Genomic DNA, 24,785 nt, shown 5'->3' with positions numbered 1-24,785 from the left:
ATTGGCTGGCTATTCTAATCCTGGCTATCAACATGTGCAATAAGATAGTAAGTATAAGGACTAAATGATGAGAATTCCTTTCCTTTAAAAAAAATTAATTAAAAATAGAACTGCCATACAATCCAGCAATCCCATTCCTGGGCATACACGCCAAGGAAACCAGAATTGAAAGAGACATGTGTACCCCAATGTTCATTGCAGCATTGTTTACAGCAGCTAGGACATGGAAGCAACTTAGATGTCCACTGGCAGATGAATGGATAAGAAAGTCATGGTACATATACACAAAGGAATATTACTCAGCTATTAAAAAGATTGCATTTGAGTCAGTTCTAATGAGGTAGATGAAACTGGAGCCTGTTATACAGGGTGAAGTAAGTCATAAAGAAAAACACCAATACAGTCTATTAACATGTATATATGGAATTTAGAAAGATGGTAATGATGATCCTGTATGCGAGACAGCAAAAGAGACACAGATGTAAAGAACAGACTTTTGGACTCTGTGGGAGAAGGCAAGGGTGGGATGATTTGAGAGAATAGCAATGAAACATGTATATTACCATATGTGAAATAGATGACCAGTCCAAGTTCGATGCACGAAACGGGGCATTAAAGATGGTGCACTGGGACAACCCAAAGTAATGGGATGGGGAGGGAAGTAGAAGGGGGGTTCGGGATGGGGGACACATATACAACCATGGCTGATTCATGTCAATGTATGGCAAAAACCACCACAATATTGTAAAGTAATTAGCCACCAATTAAATAAATTAATTTTAAAAATTAATTTTATTGGCATTTATTTCACATTTAATTAATGATAAGTGTTTAGATGTACAAAATGTTGATTTGATACATTTTTTTGCACTAGCAAGTGTTAGCTAATACTTCTACCATGTCATGTAGTTGTCATTTCTTTTGTTTTGTGGTGAGAACAATTAAAACCTCATCTGTTAGCAACTGTGAAGTTTATAATATTGTCTATACAGGCTTACCTCCTTTTATCACACTTGCAGATACTATGTTTTTATGAATTGAAGGTTTGCAGCGTCCATGCATTGAGGAAAGCTATCAGTGCCATTTTTCAACAGCACTGTGATGATTTGCTCACTTGGTGTCTCTGTGTCATGTTTTGGTAATTTTCACAATATTTCAAACTTTTTCATCATTATTGTATTTGTTATAGCATCTATGTGATATTACTACTGTGACTCACTGTAGGCTCAGATGATAGTTAATATTTTTTTTTTTTAGCAATGAAGTATGCTAAAATTAAGGTGTGTATATTGTTTTTCAAGGTGTTTTTCACTAGACTACAGTATAGTGTAGACATTGGGCTTCCCCAGTGGCTCAGTGGTAAAGAACCTGCCTACCAATGCAGGAAACATAAGAGACACAGTTCAATCCCTGGGTTGGGAAGATCCCTTGGAAGAGGGCATGGCAACCCACTCCAGTATTTTTGCCTGGAGAATCCCATGGACAGAAGAGCCTGGCGGGCTACAATCCATGGAGTTACAAAGAGTCAGACATGACTGAAGTGACTGAGCACGCACATATAGTGTACATATAACTTCTATATGTATTGGGAAACCAAGAATTCTTATAACTTTGTTGTAATATTCATTTATTCTGATTATCTGGAACTGAAACTGGTTTCTGAAACTGGAACTGATCTCTCCAAGATATGCCTTTAATGACTGTGCTGGGCATTAGATTTCCAGAACTTAATTTATCTACTGATAGAAAGTTTACACCTTTAAACTGCACCTCCCCAGTTCCTCCACCCCTTAGCTTCTGGTAACCACCAGTCTATTCTCTGTTTCTACAAGTTTGGCTTTTTTTACATGTATAAGTGGTATCATGAAATACAGTATTAATCTTTCTCAGACTTTTCTCACCTAGCGTAATAGTCTCGAGGTCAATCCATGTTGTTACAAATGGCAGAATTTCCTTCTTTCTCATGGCCAAATAGTATTTTTTTGCATATGTATACCACATCTTCTTTATCTCTTCACTGCAAACGGGCTCTATGGTTGTTTCCATATCTTGCTACTGTGAATAATGCTGCAATAAACAAGGGAGTGCAAATATCTGTTTAATATCCTGTTTTCATTTCCTTTGGGTATATACACAGAAGTAGAATTCCTGACTCATATGGTAGTTCTATTTTTAATCTTTTAAGGAACTTCCATACTGTTTTCCATAATGACTATACCAATTTGCATCTCACCAACAGTGTGCAAGTGGTTCCCCTTGATCCACAACCTCCCCAACATTTGTTATCTTTTATCTTTTGGGTTTTGGCTATTCTAACAGACGTGCAGTGATATCTCCTTGTGGTTTTAATTTGCATTTCCCTGCGATTAGTGATGTTGAGCATCATTTTATGTGAGTATGTCTTAAGCATCACCCTTGCAGTCTGGGCCCCAACCTTAGGTCTCAGAACAGCACGAAATGGAAATGGTTTCTTTGTGGTCTTGAGTCATACAGAGTTAGTCAGTTGCTTGTGACTCTAAAAGAAAAAAAAGATCTGTTGGCCATCTGTATGTCTTCTTTAGAAAAATGTCTATTTTGTGCTTCTGCCCATTAAAAAAAATCAAATTGTTTTTAGTTTATTTGTGTGTTATTTTGGTTATTGAGTTGTATGAATTCTTTAAATATTTTGGATATTGACTTCTTATTAGACATATGGTTTGCAAATATTTTCTCCTCATCTGTAGGTTGTCTTTTCTTTTATAGATTGTGTCATTTGCTGTGCAGAAGCTTTTTAATTTGATGTAGTCCCACTTACTGATTTTAACTTCTGTTGCTTGTGCTTTAGGTGTGATATCTAAAAAACTGTGGTCAAAACCAATGTTAAGAAACTTCTTCCCTGTAGTTTCTCCTAGGAGTTTCATGATATCACATCTTATGTTTAAGTATTTAATCTATTTCAAGTTAATTTTGGGGAGTGGTGTCAGCAGTCCATTTCATTTTCTGCAATTTCCAATTTCAATTTCATTTATTGTTTTTGGTGTTATTGCGAATGGGATTGTCATTTTTATTTCTTTTTTGGTTGTTTTATTGTTATATGGAAAGGAAACTGATTTTTATATGTTTATTTTGTAACCTACAACTTTACTGAAATGATTTATTAGTTCTAACGGTTTTTTGGTGGAGTTCTTAAGATTTCCTATATGTAAGATCATATCATCTGCAGAGAAAATTTTGCTTCTTCTTTTCTGATTTGAATGACCTTTATTTTCTTTTCTTGCCCAATTGCTCTGTCTAGGACTTCTAGTACTCTGTTGAGTAGGAATGGTGAGAGTGGGCCCCCTTGTCTTGTTCCTGATCTTAGAGGAAAAGCTTTCAGCCTTTAATCATTTAGTATGATGTTAGCTATGGTCCTGTCATATATGACCTTTATCATGTTTAGGTGTGTTCCTTCATACCCAATAAAGGATGTTGTAGTTATTCAAATGCTTTTCCTGTATCCATTGAGATGATCCTGTGATTTTCACCTTTTATTTGATTAATGCAGTGTGTCACAGATAATAATTTGTATACAGTGAACCATCTTTTACCCTAGGGATGAATCATACTTGATCATGGTGTACAGTCCTTTAAATGTGTTATTGAATTTGGCTTGCTAGTATTTTGTTGAGAATTTTGTATCCATATACATCAGTGACACTGGCATTTTCTTGTAGCATCCTCATCTTTGGTATCAAAGTAATGCTGGCCTTATAAAATGGGTTCTAGAGTGTTTCCTCCTCTTGAATTTTTAGGAAGAGTTTGAGAAGGATTGCTGCTAATTTTTAAAAAAAATGTTGGGTGGATATTTGGGAAACCATCTGGTTCGAGCCTTTTCTTTTTCGTAAGTTTATGATTACTGATTCAGTCTACTTATTTGTTATTGGTCTCTTCAGATTTTCTATTACTTCCTGTTTCAGTCATGGTAGGCTACATGTTTCTAGGAATTTTTCTATTTTTCCAGGTTATCCAGTTTGTTGGTGTGCAGTTGTGTATAGTAGTCTCTCATGATCCTTTGCATTTCTGTATGATCAGTTGTAATGTCCCAAATTTCATTACTGATTTTCTTTATTTGAGTCTTCTCTCTTCTTTTCTTAGTCTTTCTAAAGGTTTGTCAATTTTGTTTATTTTTTTGAAACACCAGCTCTTAGTTTTGTTGATCTTTTCTATGGTTCCTCTTTTTCACTCTGACTTTAGATATTTCATTTGTTCTACTAACTTAGGGCTTACTTTGTTTTTCTTTTTCCAGTTCCTTGAGTTATAAAGTGAGGTTGTTTATTTGAGATATTTCTTTTTCCTTAATGTTGGCTTTTATCTATCACTATAAGCTTCCATTTTAGAACTGCTTTTGCAGGCTTGCATAGGTTTTGGTATGTTGTATTCCATTTTTTTTGTTTGTTTGTTTCAAGATATTTTAAAAATTTCCTCTTGATTTCCTTGGGCTATTTGTTGTTCAGGATTGTGTTGTTTAATTTCCATATATTTGTAAACTTTCTAGCTTTCCTTCTGGTCTAATTTCTAGTTTCACACTACTGTGGTTGGAGAAGATACTGGGTACAAGTTTAGTGTTCTTAAGTTTGCTAAGACTGTGTTTTGATCTAACATTTGGCCTATTCTGAAGAATATTCTGTGCTTCAGAAGAATGTGTATTCTGCTTTTTTGGAAGGGATGTTCTGTAGATGTCTGTTTTAGGTCCACTTGGTCTAAAGTATGGTTAAAGTCCAACATATCCTTGTTGATTTTCATCTGGATAATTGATCCATTGTTGAAAGTAAGGTATTGACGTATCCTGCTGTTACTTATTGTCTATTTCTCCCTTCTGATCTGTCAGTATTTGCTTAATATATTTAGGTGCTCTGATGTTGAATGCATACATATTTATGATTGTTGTCTTTCTGATCATTATATAATGACCTTCTTTGTTTCTCACTCCCATATTTGGCTTAACATCTTATTTTGCGGACATATGTATAGTTACCCCTCCTTTCTTTTGGTTTCCACTTGTCTGGAGTATCTTTTTCCATCCTTTCAGTTTTAACCTATGTGTGTTCTTGAAGCTGAGCTGAGTTTCTTGTAGAATATATATAGTTGAATCTTGCTTTTTTTTCAACCACTCTGTCTTTTCATTGGGGAATTCAATCCATTTACATTTAAGGTAATTTTTGATAGATAAGGACTTACTATGTCATCTTTCTAATTGTTTTTTGTCTTTTGTTGTTCCCTTGTTCCTTTCTTGCTGTTTTCCTTTGTGAATTGATGATTTTATGTAGTGGTATATTTTGATTCCCTTCTCTTAATCTTTTGTGACTCTACTGTAGGTTTATGCTTCAGGATTTTTACCCTGATGCTTCCATAAAACATCATATCTTTCTTTTTCCTTCCTTCCTTCCTTCCATCATGGTACTGTGGGCTGATAACAATTTAACTTTGATTGGATGCAAAAATTTTGCCCTTTTATTCCCCCTTTTGTATTCTTTCATGTCACTATTTACCTCTTTTTTGTATGTACTGAGCTGCAGGTACCTGTGAAGTGGCTGGGGTCAGTTGCAGACACACATACATGTAGTGATGTGGACAGTGAACCTTGTGGTCTGAAGCCACAAGGGCAGCTGGTGAACTGCCCCTGAATCCAGAAACCAGCTTAGATGGTTAAGGTCCAGTAGTGCTTATTAGGTCCAGGAGTTATTTGCTGGAGAAATTTATAAAAATTAGCTCTTTTTCTTCCCTTACTGTTTTTTGTACCCCCTTTCCTGTCTTTACTAAACAATTCAGTCCTAAATGAAGCATTAAGGGGGTAGAGCAAGGTGGGTGTTTGTTGAATGGTGGGATGGGGGAGGAGCAAGTGGTCTGGTGCAGGCAGTCAGAGCTCACTCAGGGTGAGCAGGGTGACTGTGCAGGGGGCTAGCTTGGCAGTGATGTTAGAGCCCAAGATGAGTGAAGAGACCATCTCTGTAGGGGTGGGAAAGTGTTCTGACCTCAGAGCCTGTGCAGGCTGAGGAGGGTGTCCATATGTGGCTGTGGCCTGGTGTGGGGTGTCATAAGCAGGCTGGTCTGGGTACCAATGCCCGAGAGAGAGGTGAACAAGGCATCTGTGTGGCGGAGTGGCAGTTGGGGGCTCACACAGTGACCTTGTGGGGAGGTGTCTGAGCCCAAGCAGAGGGAGGAAGGCGTCCATGCAGGTGTGGGTTTCAGAGGCTCTCCATGTGATGGGGGAGCACAGCATGGAGACTCAGAGCCCAGACAGGGTGAGGAGGGCTTTCACACAAGAGGGTGACCTTGGATAGGGTGTCAGAGCCTGAGTGGGGTGAGGGCGGATTCCACGTGGGGGTCAGGGCACTGGTTTCAGGAATCAGAGTCCAGGCAGGTTAAGGAGGGCTTTGCTGTGGAGGGCGGCAGACCTGGGAAGGGTGAGGAAAAATGGCTGTGGGGGTTGGCTGCCTCAGTGCAGGACTCCCGTGCAGAGCAGAGGTGGCGCCAACAGCGTAAGGCCTGGATGGAGAAAGGAGCCCAGTGGAGGAAAGAAGGGCATCTTTGTTAAGGAGGGAGGGGCAGCCAAGGTAGAAAATGGTTAAATCCAGGAAATTAATGCCTTTGAACTGTGGTGTTGCAGAAAAATCTAGAGACTCCCTTTGATGGCAAGGAGGTCAAACCAGTCAATCCTAATGGAAATCAACCCTGAATATTCATTGGAAGACTGATGCTGAAGCCGAAGCTCCAATCCTTTGGCCACGTTATACATAGAGCCAACTCATTGGAGAAGACCCTGATGCTGGGAAAAGATTGAAGGCAGGAGGAGAAGGAAGTGACAGAAAATGAGATATTGGATGGCATCACCGAATTAATGGACATGAATTTGAGCAAACTCCAGGAGATGGTGAAGGACAGGGAAGCCTGGCATGTTGAAGTCCATGGGGTTGCAAAGAGTTGGATACGACTTAGTGACTGAACAACAACATTGATCAAATAAGTAAGTAAGGAGAATGGAAGCAGTTTTCTTACTGTCAGAGTGAGTTAGAGATGCAGAAAGAGAAGAAAATAGAATGAACTCTTTGTGTAGGATTGGGATTAGAGATGTTAGTGTGAACTCATGGTTTTCAATATATTTAGACATAGAAATAAATACAGAGGTAAATGCTTGTGTGTGTTGTGTGTGTGTGTGTGTGTGTGTGTTATGCAGGGGAGAGAGGAATTAGGGGGGGAGACTAAAAGAAGGTGAATCAGTGGAATTCCCTGGCAGTCCAGTGGTTAGGAGTCTGTACTTCACTGCTGGGCCCTGATTGGGGAACTAAGTAAGATCCTGTAAGCTGGGTGGTTCGCCAAAAACTGGAAAAAAAAAAGGAGACTCATGTGGGGAGAGCTGAGTCTTGGGTGTGAGCTGGGAGCATGTCTGCAAAAGATTCTACATGAAGGACTTAATTTTTGGGGTGCTTTCCTCTTGGCTTATATGTAGTACTTAGTTCCTCCTCTAAACTGTGAATCCATTAAATTATCCTAATTTGTTAAAGGCTTGTGTATATCCATAAGACTTTTGTTGTGGTATCCTGGGGATGAAAGGAGAAGGTATCCCTTCTCCTGTAGCATCCAGTAGAGAGCTGCTCTCAGGAGCTGCTAGGGGCACTTGAGCAGAATGACTGTGGAGGCATGATAGACTTAGTCAAGAACAGGGAAGAGCAGAGAACACAGGAGAGCAGCTTCTAAAGGAACATAATCTAAACTTCGACTTCCCACTGCACTAGAGGACTCTGACTTTTGGAAGTGGGGAGTCTGACAAGTAAGTTGTTTTGTCAGTTGGGATGTAGTCCCCAAAGTTGCCTGATCAACCCCAGAAGATGAGGAGAATGCAAACGTGAATGAGTATGTACTCAGGTTGGTGGGTCTGCAAATGATTATGTTTGCAGGTAGGTACTCACAAATGCTTTAATTTCATCCTTTCTGGTAAGTTCACTGTTCTCAGGGAGAATGTCTCTGCTTTGTTCCCCTTTTCCTTTCCTTCCTATTTCTCTCCCCTACCCTTTGACTTCCTACTTCTATTGCTATTTGCTGGCGTAATGTTTAAAGGTATGATTAGCACTGCGCCTGTCTTGGGGTTTGGGCCCCTGAGGTTTTTAATTTTCATGAAATTCCTCTCAAGGTTTTTGTTTATTTGTTTGTCTAGGGTCTCTGTTCTCAGCTAGTTGTGTGATAGGATGTATGAGAAGTTACCACCGTGCTTGCATTTCATTTTAAGTGGTTTTAAGGAAGAGACGGACAGGATTCTTTGACAAGAACAGATCTCAGCATGACTTCAGAGATCACTTATGCTGAAGTGAAGTTTAATAAACCCAAGTCCTCAGGCACCAAATCAGAGCCTCCTGCAGGTAAGACTCGCTTTCCGGTGGTCAGAGTGAATGATGGGATGAAGGGTGAAGAGAGAATACTATAAATAAAGCCCAGGGAATGTTGGTTGCTGTTTCTCTGGCCATGGTTGGGAAACACAGGAGTCTCAGATCGAGTTGCCTGAAAATAAAGATTAAGGGATGGTACAAGTGTGCCATGACAAAACTGAGGTGTGAGAAATCCACTATGGTCCTGAGTTAAGGAGAGTGCTAATGAAGCTGAGCAGTTCTTGTGTGCTTTCTGAGGTGAACTAAGACTGCAGTGTAGAGAGTGGGTTCAGGTCTTGAAACCATCAGTCCAGATGCAGGGGCTAGTGATGAATTGGTGGGTCTTGTTTCTTGATCAGTCATGGGAGAAGAGTCTGAGTGCAGAGTGTTTGAGTGTTTGAGTGTATTGGTTAGTATCAGATGGAACAAACTGGAACAAAAGACCATTGCAGATAAAAGCCTAGAAAGTCTTATACAGAAAATCTCTTATGTTTTGAGGGCAGTTGCTCTGCAATCAGAAAATCCATTGCACACTGTATCTGAGATGGATTCAGTGAGGTTTGGAAGTAAATAAAAGGTAATTTGGGTAGCATGTATGATATTTCAGATGCAGAACAAAAGAGGAAACAAACCGTGGAGACTATGAGAAGCTGTGAGAGGGAAGTTATGATTGCTTATGTTTTCCAAAATTCTTCTGTAGAAACATGGAAAATGCTCAGGAAACTGTTTTTCCCTTTAGAAAATTTATAGGAACTTCCCTGTTGGCCCAGTGGTTAAAACTCTACACTCCCAATGCATAAGTTCAGTCACTGGTCAGGGAATTAAGATCCTGCATGCCACCAGGCACAGCCAAAATGAATAAATAAATACTTGATAACCTTTAAAAAATAAATAAAAATTTAAAAAATTTATATAACTTTGTTATTATATGCTGCAATGTTCATTATAGAAAAAAAATAAAAACCAGAGGTACACACAAATTTATTTATTTTTAAAATTTTTATTAGTTTAGTTGTTTTACAGTGTTCTATTTCTGCTGTATAGCAAAGTCATCAGTTACACATGTACATTTATCCACTCTTTTAGATTCTTTTCCCATATAGGAATTACAGAGTATTGAGTAGAGTTCCCTGTGCTGCACAATATGTTCTCATTAGTTATCTATTTTATACATAGTAGAGTGTATATGTCAATTCCAATCTCTGACTTCATCCCACCTCCCTTTTTCCCTGCCTTGGTGTCTGTACATGTGTTGTCTACATCAGTGTCTCTATTTCTGCTTTGCAGATAGTTTCATCTATACCAGTTTTCTAGATTTCACATATATGCATTAATATACAATACTCATTTTTCTCTTTCTGACTTATTTCACTCTGTTTGACAGTCTCTAGGTCCACACACAAATTTAAATTACTGTAAATATTCTTATTATCTAGGGATAACTATAATTTACCTTTTGTGTACATCCTTCCAATTATAAATGTACATCAATGTGCATATGTGTTTTTCTAAAAATGAGATCATAGTATACATCATTGCAGGTTTTACCTCCACTTGGCAGTATGTTATAACTTTGAGAAAATAATTCTTTTTTTCAATTCAGAGATGACTGACAAAATTATATTAGTTTCAGATGTATAAACACAATGGCTTGACTTTTATGTATATTGCAAAATGATCACCACTATGTCTAATTAACATTTGTCACCATACATAATTTCTCAGTTTTTCTTTTTCTGGTGATGAAGGCTTTTAAGATGTACTCTTAGCAACCTTCAAATATGCAGTATTTTATATATGTATATTATAACCATAAGATTATTAATTATAGTCGTTATACTGTAACTTATATCCCAGGACTTATTTATTTTGTAACTGGAAGTTTGTACCTCTTGACCCCCTTCGCCCATTTCACTCACCTCATCACCCCTCACCTCTGGCAACCACCATTCTGTTCTCTGTATCTATGAGTTATTATTATCTTTTAAAGATTACACAGATAAGTGAGATCATATGGTATTTGTCTTTCTCTTTCTTACTTATTTCACTTAGCATAATGCCCTCAAGGTCCATCCTGAAGGCAAGATTTCCTTATTTTTTATAGGTGAATAATACCCATTCCATACAATTGTCACATTTTCTTTATCCATTCACCTATCAATGCACACTTGATAAAATAATTCTCAACCATGAAATGGTGACTAATAATGTCTGATTTTTTAACACAATATTGTAATTCAACTATACTTCCATAAAAAATAAAGTTAAAAAGCAGTCTGGCTGAGTAATATTTCATTGTGTATAGGTACCACAACTTTTTTATCCATTCGTCTGTCGATGGATATCTGAGTTGCTTCCATGTCCTAGCTATTGTAAATAGTGCTGTGATAAACAATGGGGTGTATATATTGCAGAAGCCAACACAGTATTGTCAAGTAATCATTCTCCAATTAAAAATAAATAAATTTAATAAAACAGTCTGATTTTATTTTAAGGATGTGATGAGGGACAATTATAAAGAGTTATCTGCTATGGCATATGTAAAGTAGTTAAAGTTAGAAATAATCTGGAAGATTATTTAAATATATAATGAAATACTATGCAACCACAATATAGTGGGTTAAAGAAGAAAATATGGTAATACAGTATACAAGAAAATAGTAGGTCAGAACCCAATATATATGGTATGTCAGTCATATGGCAAAAGTGCATGCATGTATATACACTTAAAAAATTGCTGGAAGAATGTATACCAAAATATTAACAGTTATCCCCAATGGGTTTCCCTGGTGGCTCAGACAGTAAAGAATCTGCCTGCAATGCAGGAGACCCAGGTTTCATCCTGGGTCAGGAAGATCCCTTGGAGAAGGGAATGGCTACCCACTCCAGTATTCTTGCCTGGAGAATTCCATGGACAGAGAAGCCTGGTGGGATACAGCTCATGGGGTTGCAAAGAGTTGGACACAATTGAGCGACTAACACTTTCACTTTCATCCTCAATGGTAGAAATTTGTGCTTTTATGTATTTTCTAGCGTTTCTACAGTGAATAATACTATTTCCTTTGTAGCTTCATATTTGAAATAATGTCATGTAATAGTAATAGTGTATCATACAAGAAAAGGGAGAGGAGGAAGAGAAGGAGCAAGAGGAAGTCAAGGTCAGAATTTATTATTCATGCTAATAATTTGATTAATTTGATTCCTTCTTCAGCTCCCAAAGAGAACAACCTTCACCAAAGTGGCCATAGTTTTTCCAAGCTACTTCTTACCTCATTGCTGATACTTCTGCTACTATTGGCAATCTCATTTTTCATCGCTTTTATTTGTAAGTATCCAGATGGATCTATAAGAAATGTCTGCCTGACATGAAGAGATGGCATCAAATAAACTGATAAACTATGAGCTTATTCAGATATTTGGGAAAGAAGTCTTCTCTGGGGGAAGACATAGATAGTGGGAATTCATTGATCCTTTATTTGCATTTAGTCACTCTTCTATAGAAATAATGGCATTCACTCTCTTTAGAGAAATTGAAAGGAGTATATGTGTGTACATGTTTCTGTTTTGTAGAATGAAATATATAGGGCACCATTTCTACACTAGACAGTTGTTTAAGTGAGACCAAATCTGTATTTTCTTAGTAGTGTAGTAGTATTTTCTTAGTAGGCTATGCCTGTTGAGGGCATAGACACATATTTGGGGACTAGCAAATGAACAAGAAGGAAATGGGAAGAAATCTCCCAAGAAAAAATTCTACTGAATTTTCACCTTAATTATTTTTGTCTTTCTCAAGACTGCATGAGCCCTTAAAGTCCATTTGACAAATAGATAGATTTCTGCCTATCAAGAATTCATCAAGTTTTAAAAATCATTAAACTAGTATCACTTTGGGTAGATGCTTTATTCAATTATTTGGTCATTCAATAGTGGCCATCTAGTCTATGTCAGGCACTATGCCAGATAGAGACAGCAGAGTTGTAGCCCTTGGTTTTGAGAAGTTTGGAGCATGATGGCAACTGGTTGAATGAACCAGTGTTTATAACAGTGTCTGGTAAATGTTCTGTGAGTAAGAAGCACAGCAAGCTGAGATAGGCTTCCTGGAGGAGGTGACATCTATACATGTCTGGACCAAGAATGACAGATGTGAGAGAGCTTGAAAAAATTTGATCATATCAATGTATGACAAAACCCACTGAAATGTTGTGAAGTAATTAGCCTCCAACTAATAATAAAAAAAAAAGAAAAAATTTGGAAAAACATGTTAAATGACTGTGACATATGGTGCTAAGTTAGCTGTGAGGTTGCAGATGGGAGAAACAAGCAGGGTTCAGATCATGAAGAGTGTCCTGTACAATTCTAAAGAGTGTGGATTTCCCACTGCCCCTGCTGCAGATTACTTTATCAATTATCTTCTGTTGTTTAATAAACCAGTCTAAAACTTAGTGGATTAAAACAGCAACTGTTTTTAGCTCATGATTCTGTGGTTTGTCAATTTGAACTGGGCTCAGCTAAGATGTTTCATTGGTCCTGGCTAAAGTCATTCATGCATACATAGTCAAGTACCAGCTGCAGGTAACCCAGTTTCTGAGGAAGAGGATGTAAACTGGAATGATGTGGACAAATTGGTTCCACTTCTTTATAATTCATCAGGCGAGCTTGAGCTTGTTCATATGGCAACATGTAGGCTGGCAGAGTGAGAGCAGCTGTGAGTAAAGCCTCTTGAAGCCTTAGCTTGAAACAATCCTAAAGGAAATCAACCCTGAATATTCACTGGAAGGACTCATGCTGAAGTTGAAGCTCCAATACTTTGGCCATGATGCGAAGAACCGACTCATTGGAAAAGACTGATGCTGGGAAAGATTGAAGGCAAAAGGAGAAGACAGCAGAGGATGAGATGGTTAGATAGCATCACTGACTCAATGGACATGAATTTGAGCAAACTCCAGGAGATAGTGAAGGACAGGGGAGCCTGGCGTGCTGCAGTCCATGGGGTCACAAAGGGTCAGACATGACTTAGCAACTAAACAACAACAACAGACAGAGTTGCTTCTGTACATTTTGTTGGTTGAAGGAAATCTTAGAGTCAGTCCAGTTTCAAGTGGTGAATAAATAGACCCCACTTGTTGATTGGAAAAACTAAGAAGTTATATTGCAAAGGGGTGTGGGTCCAGGGAGAGCTGAAAATTGTGGCCATTTTTGCAATGTGTCACAGTCATGGAGAACCAATACAGAATTTTAAGCAAGGAAGTGATGTAACTAAATTTGATTTATAGGAATACGCTTTTGGTGGAGATGTGTAAAATGGATATATGAGGAGAGAATAATCAGAAAGACAGTTCATTGTCCAACCGAGAAATAGTGAGAATCTGATTTAAGGTAGTGAAGGAGAAGGGGAATAACTTTGAATGATAATGAGGAGGTAGAATCAAGGAGGTGAGGGCTTGATGAATATTTAGATCTGTGTGTTGGCCTGCTGAGGAATAAGAACCAATTGGGAAGTTACTATATATTTAAAATGGATAACCAGCAGGGACAGTACTGTAGAGGACAGGGAACTCTGCTCAATATTCTGTAATAACCTAAATGAGAAAAGAATTTGAGAAAGAATAGATACGTGTCTGTATAACTGAGTCACTTTGCTGTACATCTGAAACTAACATAACATTGTTAATCAACTCTACACCAATATAAAATAAAAATCTAAAAAAATCACATCATTATATCATATATTATAATTAACATATTATTGATTGTATCATTATATTATTTTTATATATAAAAATAGATAATATTAATGTAATAATATAAATATAAAATTTTAGTATTATATTATTACATTAATATTATATAATATTATAGTATTATATTATATTAAAATATAAATGTTTTATCTAGACATCTGTTTTATCTGACATTAATATAGCCACTAGCCTTCTTTACTTTTATTCGGTGTTTAAGTTTGAAGTTAATTTCTTATAAGCATAGAATTGAGCACATATTTGAATCTTGTTTCTCTATTCAGACAGCTTCTTTCTTTTAATTAAAATGTTTATACTATTAGAAAAAAGAGTGAAGCTATAAGCTACCAGGAAAATGAATGATCTTATTCTCTGTTTCAGTTTTTTTTCAAAAATGTTCTTATGTTCATAAAGAAGAAAAGGCTACAAGAGAACTCACTCACACACAATTGGAATGTGTGAAAGAAAATTCGACCCTAGAAGGTAAAAATTAATGTGCCTATGATTCAGGTATTGACAATACTGTGTCCTAGATCAATATTTCCATTAAGTGAACTATACTAAGAAGTTGAGTCTCATGAACATTTTAAGTATACAAATATTTAGGGCCTAAAATTTTTATAATATGCATATCTTTAATTCATTTGTGCAAGGAAATAGTCTTAATTATGAAAAAGATTACATTGCTTTTTGGTTTCTTCAGTCTTTGCTTCTTTCTGAACTTTCTGTGCATACTTGCTCTTTTACTCACATACCAGTTAAAACTTATTTGGTCAAGAGAGATTTAATTCATATATGTTTTAAGAAATCATATTGTATGTACATAAAACATTTTTGGGAGAATAGATAAAATACTCTGCTTTAAAATTTTCAGTTTTTTTTTTTTTTTTTTACCCCAAACCTAAACTCTGTTAGCAGTTCTATGGTTTTGCTTCACTTTTTAATGGTTTGTTGTTAGATACATACAGTTTAAGGATCGCTATGGTTTCTTGGGGGTTTCCCTGTTAGCTCAGTGGTACAGAATTCGCCTGCCAATACAAGAGATTTGGGTTTGATCCCTGGTTCAGAAAGATCCCCTGGAGAAGGAAATGGCAACCCACTCCAGTATTCTCACCTGGAGAACCCCATGGATGGAGGAGCCTGGAGTGCTACAGTCCATGCTGCTGTAAAGAGCCACGACTCAGTGACTGAACAACAACCACAGCAATAACATGGCTTCTTGGAGAATTTAACAAGAATAAATTCCCTTTATCCTTATTCTATGTCCATCTTAACTCTGAAATCTTTCCTTGCTCTGAAGTATATATACTAATATATACTATATATACTGTGTATATATCAGTATGTATATATATATATTGAGATATATATATATATACACTGATATGTACTGTATATACATACATATATACTATATATATACACATAGTATATATGTATAATGCATATATAGTATATATATATATCTGCTGATATATATAGCTACTTCCTGCTTCGTGTGGTCTAGTGTTAGTGTGGTACACTTTTGTCCATATTTATAAATATGAAAAACTAGTATGTTTCATGGTCTTTTTTAAATTTGAGATATCGTTCCACTTATCAAATTATTTCTAATTGAAAAACTGGTTCTGCCTAGTTGATGGGGAGGGGATGGATCTGGCTACTTTCCTGATACAACCCAGAGATACAGCCCATCTCAAGTTTGTGTTCATAACAAGCTCCTGGCAGATGGCACTGCCTCTGAAAATTATGAATGGAAACAACAAATCATGATAGCATGTGTCTCAACAGAAATCACAGTCATTTACAGAGTACGTTGCAGTTGCAGGCATCTTGAAATATTTTTTTCTTTTTTAAATTAATTTTTATTGCATTATAGTTGCTTCAAAATGTTGTGTTAGCTTCTACTGCTTAGCAAAATGAATCAGCCATACATGCATAAATACTCCACCCTCTTGGGTTTCTCTCATTTACAACACCAGAGTGCATTAAGTAGAGTTCCCTGTGCTGTACAGTAGGTTCTTATTGGTTATCTATTTTATACATAGTATCAATAGTGTTGGGGCTTCCCTGGTGGCTCAGTGTTAAAGAATCCGCCTGCCAGTGCAGGAGACTGTACAACAGTAGTTCAACCAATGACAACAACAACCTTGTGGAACTCCAGCATGTAAAACTCAAGGAAGTGTTTGTGCCTCTACATTGCCTGGGCCACCCCGGACTTTTGATCTCTTAGAGTTGTCCACACTGTGCTTCCAGCAACTCCACAATTACAGTTCTGATTTCTCTACCCTGGGACTGGCTCCCAAAGAGGTTTCTGCTGTAATATATTGTGATTCTCCATATTTGCCTTTGTGTCTCTCCAGATCTGAGGGTGGTGGTTTGCTATATGTATGAAGAGTTGCTGGTTTTCAGTTCATTCAGCTTTTCACTTGTTATTATTACTTGCTCAGTTGAGTAATTTCTATTATTCTATCTGTTAATTCATTGATTTCTCTGTCTTTATTCTGCTGTTGAGCCCATCCACTGTGCTTTTAATTTGGTTATTATGTTTTCCAACTATTCCACTTGATTCCCTTTTATATCTTTAATTTGTTTGCTGAATTATCAATTTCTTTGCTGAGGCTTCCTATTTTTTCACATGGTTCAAACATTTGTGCTTACTTGTTGAAGCATTTTTCCGTGGCTTTTTAAAAATCTTTGCCAGATAACTTCAGTATTTCTCTCATCTTGGTGTTGGCATATATATGTATGTATTTTTTTAAGCTAATTTTTGAGAACTTTGTGGTTCTTGGTATGATAAGTAATTTTCCACTGAAACTTGGGTATTTCTGTATTATGTTCTGAGGATCTTCTTTAAACTTCTGTTTTATCTGATTTTTCCTGATACCACTCAGGCAAAGGAAAGGGGGTCCTACCTTGTCACTATCTGATGTAGGCAGATTTGACCTCCTTGACACCTGACAAGAGTCCTGTTTTTCATGTATTCTCCTCTGATCCTTAATTTTTTTTTTTTTTTATAATTTATGCACTTTAAAAATTACTTTTCTTATATTGCACTGATATAGCCTTCTTCTCAATACAGGGAAAGACTGGAGCTGCTGCCCAAAGAATTGGGAGCCATATAGTTCTAACTGCTACTTTATTTCTAATGGATTTAATATTTGGAATGATAGTGAGAAGAAATGCTTGAGAATGAATGCTCACCTGCTGGTGATCAACACCAAAGCTGAGCAGGTATTATTACTTTCTAATTGATAATGGAGTCAAGAGTGTTGCCTGGTTTTTAAACATCTTAGTTAAGAAGGAGATTTTTATTCTTAGAATATTGGTGCTGTGGCAGAAGGCTTAAGAAAATAAACAGAAAAGGTTACCTAAGATTTTACATTCCATGCCTTTTTTCTTCTTCTACAAAACTAACCTCTGTCCCAAATAAATTGTGGAATTGAAAATATACTACATAGGAGTTAAGTGGAAGGCTGAAAATATTTCAGCCTTAAATATGATTTCATTTATTTCAAATAATAAATATTATTTATTATCATTGTTGAAATATAAAACACATAAATGTTTCATAAATTATTAACTATATAACAGGGAACAGGAATTAACTCCAACTGGGAAATGAAGTTCAATCATGAAGAGTCACAATCAATGATCAGAAATGACCAGTAACAACCTGATGTTGTTAAAAGGAAAATTGTTTAATTTGCAAAATTTTTCTTATGTACAACTGTGAAGAATACCCTCTCTTAAGGAAGAAACGAAGGGAAGTGAGTTTGAGATGAGAATTCATTATGATCGTGAATAGAAATTCCCTCCATATGTATTGAACATGGCTATGTTCTGAATGTTTGTGTCCTGTTGCCCCAATCCATATGTTGAAATTCTAACCTCCAAAGATGATCGTATTAGGAAGTACGGGTTTGGGGAGCCGCATAGGTCATGAGGGTGAAGCCTCTGTGGATGGGATTAATGTTTTTAATAAAGAGATTCTACAGAGCAACTTCTCCTCCTACATGTGTGAATGCACACAATGAGAAAACACCATCTAGGAACCACCACCTTACCACGTGGTACCCTAACCTGGGATTTCTAGCCTTCAGAACTGTGAGAAACAAATTTCTGTCACTTATAAGCAATCCAGCCTAAACAGACTAAGACCAACCTCAGGCTCACAAGTGGTATCTTTGATTCTATTCTGCTCTGCCAGAAAAAACCGAAGACTCCTCTGCAGGGCCCTCATATGGTTCATTCTGAATTTTCTCTTTTTCTTCTCTTCTCTGTAAAGCCATATGTAACTCAATTCTACCTGACTGCTCTAAAGGCTATAACTCCTTCTTTTTATTCCTTTAGGATTTCATCACCCAGAAACTGAGAATTAATTTTGCTTATTATGTGGGCCTGTCAGACTGGACATCGGCAATGGGAAAAAGACACTGGCAATGGGTTGATCAGACACTATACAATGAAAGTGCCACGTGAGTACAGAATTAAATAAAGAAACCCGGGTTCTCCATTCTACAGGGATTTTAGGGTGTTCCATTGATCAGCTATTAAAATAAAATAGCTCATGCTGTAAACTTGAAACTAACACAACATTGTAAATCAACTATACTTCAATAAAAGAAAATACTCACATTCTTTTAATTCTTGGGTACTAGGTTAAATAATTTTCCTTATTATCTCAATCATCAAATAACGCTACAAGGCACACATTATTATTATCCTCACTATAGAGATGAAGAAACTGAGTTTGAAGAGTTTAGATAACTCAGTGATTATCCAGCAGCAGTTACAATGGTCCTCAAACCCAGGTCTGTTTGACATCCAAACTTGTGCTTTTAACCGCTACTAATTTTACCTCTAAATATAACAGAAATGTATGTCAATTAAGATCGTGACCAATTATCAAGAATTTAATATCTCTCATACAGAAAATATGTTGAATTCTGATAGTCTTATATTTATATAGTTCTTTTGAAACTCTTAAGTATTTTATTACATTTTAGTACTTTACCACCTTTGATCCTATAACTGTGTGAAACATACAGAGATATTAATCTAGTCCCTATGAATCTGTGAAATTAAATTCCTTGTCCAAGGTATCAGGGATAGTAGCAGATTCAGAGATTTTAGCTAGCTCATCAGGCTCCAAAAGCAGTACATAAAAAAATGAAACACAGTACATTGATACCTGAGACCAGTAGGAAGTCTTTTACATCTTTTAAGAGAGTCTGTGGACTAATAATTTCCTGGGAACAGTACTTAAGATAGACAAACAGAAGGCAGCCTCTGGAATGCCTGCTGGGAGAGTGCTTAATGAAATAAGATGGCACAGTGCTGAGTGATGTAAGAACAATTTTCAAGGGAAATCTCAGAGATACAGAGGAGGAAAAACTTCATGAGAAGTGGGAAAGAATGATTTGGGCATATCTGACTTTGACTTCCATGCCTAGCCATTTCCCTTACTGTCTTTTTTCAAGGCACTTCTTTTTTTTTTCAAAGCACTTCTTAAACAAACTTTCTTATCCTTTTCCCCCCCATTTCTGGCGATCAGATTCTGGCATCAAGGTGAACCCAACAATCCTAATGAGCATTGTGTTATGCTAAACGCTGTTTCAAGAAAATGGGGCTGGAATGATAGTCCTTGTAATGAGGTTCACAAGTTTATTTGCAAGATGATGAAGATCTACTTATAAAATGGAACATTCTCCATGACCATGAGGTTGAATCAGTATCCTACATCATAGAAATAGCTAATATGTTCTTGTTATTCATATGTCTTGTTTTAAGGATCTTAATAGAATTTTCCAGAAGGTTGTGCACATATTCATTCATTTATTCATTCACAAAATTTAAGGGGAGCAAAATTTGCCACTCCCAAATGTCTTTTTGGCATGTGCATTATTTCAAGCTGAAAATATTAGTCAGTGCTAGAACTTTACTTTCCATCTTTTTGTAAATGTCATTCATAGCCTATTTTCTCTCATCTTCCTTTGAGCACCAGTAATTATTTGTGTGTTATAGATTTTATGTAAGATTTGTGTCTAAAGAGTGAGATTATGAAGAAGTATTCAGCTGTGTACCAATTAACAGACAGAATTGTGAAAATAATAAAACAGCTGTTTTAAACCACTAAGTTTTGGGGTGGCTTATTCTTCAGCAATATGTAACTTAAACACTTTCAAAACAGTTTTGAGCTAAGATTTACAAAATAATATAACATATCATATCACACTATTTTCTCTAAAAATAATAGCAATAATTGAAAAGTGAGAGTAATTAATTTTACCATTAGTGAGTAAAATGCAAAATTAAAATGTCTATTTTTTATATAATTTTAAATTATTATTCTTATATAGTAGGCATATTGTATGATATTATAGGTATGTAACTCATATAAATAACTGTTCAATATGAAGTGTTTATAGACTGAATTTTGTTAAGGATGTGTAATAAAAATTGTTCTGAGATCACTATTCTAGAAAATCAATCTTAAAATTCTTTTTAAAAGAAGTTATTTATTTATCTTTGGCTGCACTGAGTCTTTGTTGCTGTGAGTGGGCTTTCTCTAGTTGATACCAGCAGGGGCTTCTCTGTGTTGTGGTGCACAGGCTTCTCATTGTGGTGGTTCCTCTTGTTGCAAAGCATGAGTTCTAGGGTGCTCAGGCTTCAGTAGTTGCAGCATGTGGGCTCAGAAGTTGTGGCACATGGGATTATTTGCCCTGTGGCATGTGGGATCTTCCCAGACCAGGGAACAAACCTGTGTCCCCTGCATTGGCAGGTGGATTCTTATCCACTGCACCACCAGGGAAGTTCTTAAAATTCTTGATTAAAATTTTGGTAAATATTCTCTGAGGTTAAAAAAAGATAGGTTACACCACATTAACAAATTGAAAGATAAAAACCATATGATTATCTCAATAGATGCAGAGAAAGCCTTTGACAAAATTCAACATCCATTTATGAGAAAAACCCTCCAGAAAGCAGGCATAGGAGGAACATACCTCATCATAATAAAAGCCATATATGATAAACCCACAGCAAACATTATCCTCAGTGGTGAAAAATTGAAAGCATTTCCCCTAAAGTCAGGAATAAGACAAGGGTGCCCACTCTCACCACTACTACTCAACATAGTTTTGGAAGTTTTAGCCACAACAATCAGAGAAGAAAAAGAAATGAAAGGAATCCAGATTGGGAAAGAAGAAGTAAAACTCTCATTGTTTGCAGATGACATGATCCTCTACATAGAAAACCCTAAAGACACCACCAGAAAATTACTAGAGCTAATCAATGAATATAGTAAAGTTGCAGGATATAAAATTAACACACAGAAATCCCTTGCATTCCTATACACTAACAATGAGAAAACAGAAAGAGAAATTAAGGAAACAATACCATTCACCATTGTGATGTAAAGAATAAAATACTTAGGAGTAAATCTACCTAAAGAAACAAAAGACCTACATATAGAAAGCTATAAAACACAGATGAAAGAAATCAAAGATGACACAAATAGATGGAGAAATATATCATGTTCATGGATCGGAAGAATCAATATAATGAAAATGAGTATGCTATCCAAAGCAATCTATAGATTCAATGCAATCCCTATCAAGCTATCAACAGTATTTTTCAGAGAACTAGAACAAATAATTTCACAATTTGTATGGAAATACAAAAAACCTCAAATAGCCAGAGCAATCTTGAGAAAGAAGAGTGGAACTGGAGGAATCAACCTGCATGACTTCAGACTATATTACCAAGCTACAGTCATCAAGACAGTATGGTACTGGCACAAAGGCAGAAATATAGATCACTGGAACAAAATAGAAAGCCCAGAGATAAATCTACGCACCTATGGACACTTTATCTTTGACAAAGGAGGCAAGAATATATAATGGAGAAAAGACAATCTCTTTAACAAGTGGTGCTGGGAAAACTGGTCAACCACTTGTAAAAGAATGAAACTAGAACACTTTCTAACACCATACACAAAAATAAACTCAAAACGGATTAAAAATATAAATGTAAGACCAGAAACTTTAAAACTCCTAGAGGAAAACGTAGGCGAAACACTCTCTGACATAAATCACAGCAAGATCCTCTATGATCCACCTCCCAGAGTAATGGAAATAAAAGAAAAAACAAACAAAGGGGGACCTAATTAAGTTTAAAGGCTTTTGCACAATGAAGGAAACTATAAGCAAGGTGAAAAGACAGCCTTCAGAATGGGAGGAAATAATAGCAAAAATGGAGCAACTGACAAAGAATTAATCTAAAAAATATACAAGCACCTCCTGCAGCTCAATTCCAGAAAAATAAATGACCCAATCAAAAAATGGGCCAAAGAACTAAACAGACGTTTCTCCAAAGAAAACATACAGATGGCTAACAAACACATGAAAAGATGCTCAACATCACTCATTATCAGAGAAATGCAAATCAAAACCACAATGAGGTACCATCTCACACCAGTCAGAATGGCTGCTAGCCAAAAGTCTACAAACAACAAATGCTGGAGAGGATGTGGAGAAAAGGGAACCCTTTTACCCTGTTGGTGGGAATGCAAACTAGTACAGCCACTATGGAAAACAGTGTGGAGATTCCTTAAAAAACTGGAAGTAGAACTGCCGTATGACCCAGCAATCCCACTGCTGGGTATACACACTGAGGAAACCAGAATTGAAAGAGACATATGTACCCCAATGTTCATCACAGCACTGTTTATGATAGCTAGAATGTGGAAGCAACCTAGATGTCCATTGGCAGACGAATGGATAAGAAAGCTGTGGTACATATATACAATGGAATATTACTCAGCTATTAAAAAGACTGCATTTGAATCAGTCCTAATGAGGTGGATGAAACTGGAGCTTATTATACAGAGTGAGGTAAGTCAAAAAGAAAAAACCAATACAATTTATTAATGCATATATATGGAATTTAGAAAGATGGTAATGATGACCCTATATGCAAGACAGCAAAAGAGACACAGGTGTAAAGAACAGACTTTTGCACTCTGTGGGAGAAGGCGAAGGTGCAATGATTTGAGAGAATAGCATTGAAACTTGTATATTACCATATGTGAAATAGATTGTCAGCCCAGGTTCAATTCATGAGACAGGGTGCTCAGGGCCAGTGCACTGAGATGACCCTGAGGGATAGGATGAGGAGGGAGGTGAGAGGAGGCTTCAGGATGGGGAACACATGTACACCCATGGTTGATTTATGTGAATGTATGGCAAAAACTACTACAATATTGTAAAGTAATTAGCCTCCAATAAAAATAAATTAATTAATTAAAAAGAAAGATAGGTTACAAATGAACTTATTTATGAAAGAGAAATAAAGTCACAGATGTAGAACACGAAAGTATGAACACTTAGAGGGAAAAGGAGGGTGGGGTGAATTGGGAGATTGGGATTGACATATGCATGCTACTAAATATAAAATAGATAATAAGGACCTAGCATATAGTACAAGGAACTCTACTCAATACCCTGTAATGACTTATATGGGAAAATAATCTAAAAAAAGCATAGATATCTGTATATGTATAACTGATTCACTTTGTTGTATAGCAGAAGTTAAAACAGAATGTTTTAAATCAGCTACTCCAATAAAAACTAATTTAAAAAAGAGATAAACTACACCCAGAACTATTTGAACACTGCATCTATGTCTTGGTTTATCTGGCAGATATATTTAAGCTTGTAAGTGAAATATATCTTAGAATTTTAGTCTCTATGTCCATCTTTCTAGTTGCTTTAAAAACAACACATAAACAAAACAAAAAAAAGTCTACCAACACTTTAAACTTTTTTGTCACATAGTAAATGGAAGAGTATGCAGAAACTCTGGAATGTCCAGTACTGGGCAAAATACTTTTGTCCTTTGGAATTAAAATGATCAACCTGGATGTCTTCTCTGAAGGTGGAAATCTGCTGACATCTGATGACCCTTTATGGTCTGTTAAGTGTTAATTTTGCTTAGATGATCTTAATACTGCAACATCAATTAATCGATCTGTCTTTACCAATATAGAAATCATCAATGTTTAATTTATATATATAGTAAAAAGCTATCATTTTCAGAGTACAGTAGAATAATTTTGACAAATGCATGCAAACCTGTAGCCACCATGTCAACCAATATAAAGAACCTTTCCATCATTGTGGAATATTTCCTTGTGCCTCCACGCCAGAAAAACAGTGATCTGATTTCTATCAATGGTGGATTAGATGGTAAAGAATTTGTCTGTGATGTGAGAGATCCAGGCTCCTCTGTCCATGGAACTTTCCAGGCAAGAATACTGGAGTGGGTAGCCATTCCCTTCTCCAGGGGATCTTCCTGACTCAGGGATTGAACCTGGGCATCTGGCATCACAGACATGAGGTCACAAAGAGTCACACGATTGAGTGACTAACACTTTCGTTTTCACACATATTGTTTTGCCAGCTCTAAAACTTCATAAAGGAGCAGCAATAAAGTATGCCATTTTGTTTCTACCTCCATTTGCTCAACGTTTGTGATATTCATCCATGTTTTGTATTTTCTCAGTTCTACATTCAGTTTTACTGTTGAGTCTTATTCCATTGTATATAATATATCATAATGTTATCCTTTCTTTTTTTAGTGACAATTGAGTCCTTTCTAGGTTTTA

The 24,785-nt window shown here is 36.4% G+C and overlaps 1 protein-coding gene across 3 annotated transcripts; it reads left to right on the top strand.

Moving 5' to 3' along the window:
- The first annotated feature begins 7,707 nt into the window (after positions 1 to 7,707).
- Positions 7,708 to 20,433, top strand: LOC133043717 (C-type lectin domain family 4 member A-like). Of its 3 annotated transcripts, none has more exons than XM_061124869.1 (7): positions 7,708 to 7,786; positions 8,171 to 8,372; positions 11,590 to 11,703; positions 14,498 to 14,599; positions 17,199 to 17,350; positions 18,470 to 18,594; positions 19,674 to 20,433. In XM_061124869.1, the coding sequence occupies exons 2-7, from the start codon at positions 8,294 to 8,296 to the stop codon at positions 19,813 to 19,815; spliced, it is 714 nt and encodes a 237-aa protein (XP_060980852.1). In that variant the 5' UTR covers positions 7,708 to 7,786; positions 8,171 to 8,293; the 3' UTR covers positions 19,816 to 20,433. The 3 variants fall into 3 exon arrangements, with proteins under 3 accessions (XP_060980852.1, XP_060980849.1, XP_060980850.1); XM_061124866.1 differs by having other exon boundaries at positions 7,780 to 7,913; XM_061124867.1 differs by lacking the exon at positions 7,708 to 7,786 and adding an exon at positions 8,027 to 8,073 and having other exon boundaries at positions 19,674 to 20,432.
- Positions 20,434 to 24,785: the final 4,352 nt, after the last annotated feature.

This window comes from Dama dama, chromosome 22 (genome assembly GCF_033118175.1).
Source record: "Dama dama isolate Ldn47 chromosome 22, ASM3311817v1, whole genome shotgun sequence".
NCBI classification, from domain to species: domain Eukaryota; kingdom Metazoa; phylum Chordata; class Mammalia; order Artiodactyla; family Cervidae; genus Dama; species Dama dama.
Note: the sequence above shows the minus strand (reverse complement) of the source record. Positions and strands in the feature narration are given on the sequence as shown.

Bases quoted from the DNA above. Each gene is read 5' to 3' on its own strand.
- LOC133043717 (XM_061124869.1), top strand. From the start codon at position 8,294: ATGACTTCAGAGATCACTTATGCTGAAGTGAAGTTTAATAAACCCAAG. The intron at 14,600-17,198 runs GTAAAAATTAAT...TTCTCAATACAG, and splicing joins AGAAAATTCGACCCTAGAAG to GGAAAGACTGGAGCTGCTGC. The intron at 17,351-18,469 runs GTATTATTACTT...TTATTCCTTTAG, and splicing joins TCAACACCAAAGCTGAGCAG to GATTTCATCACCCAGAAACT.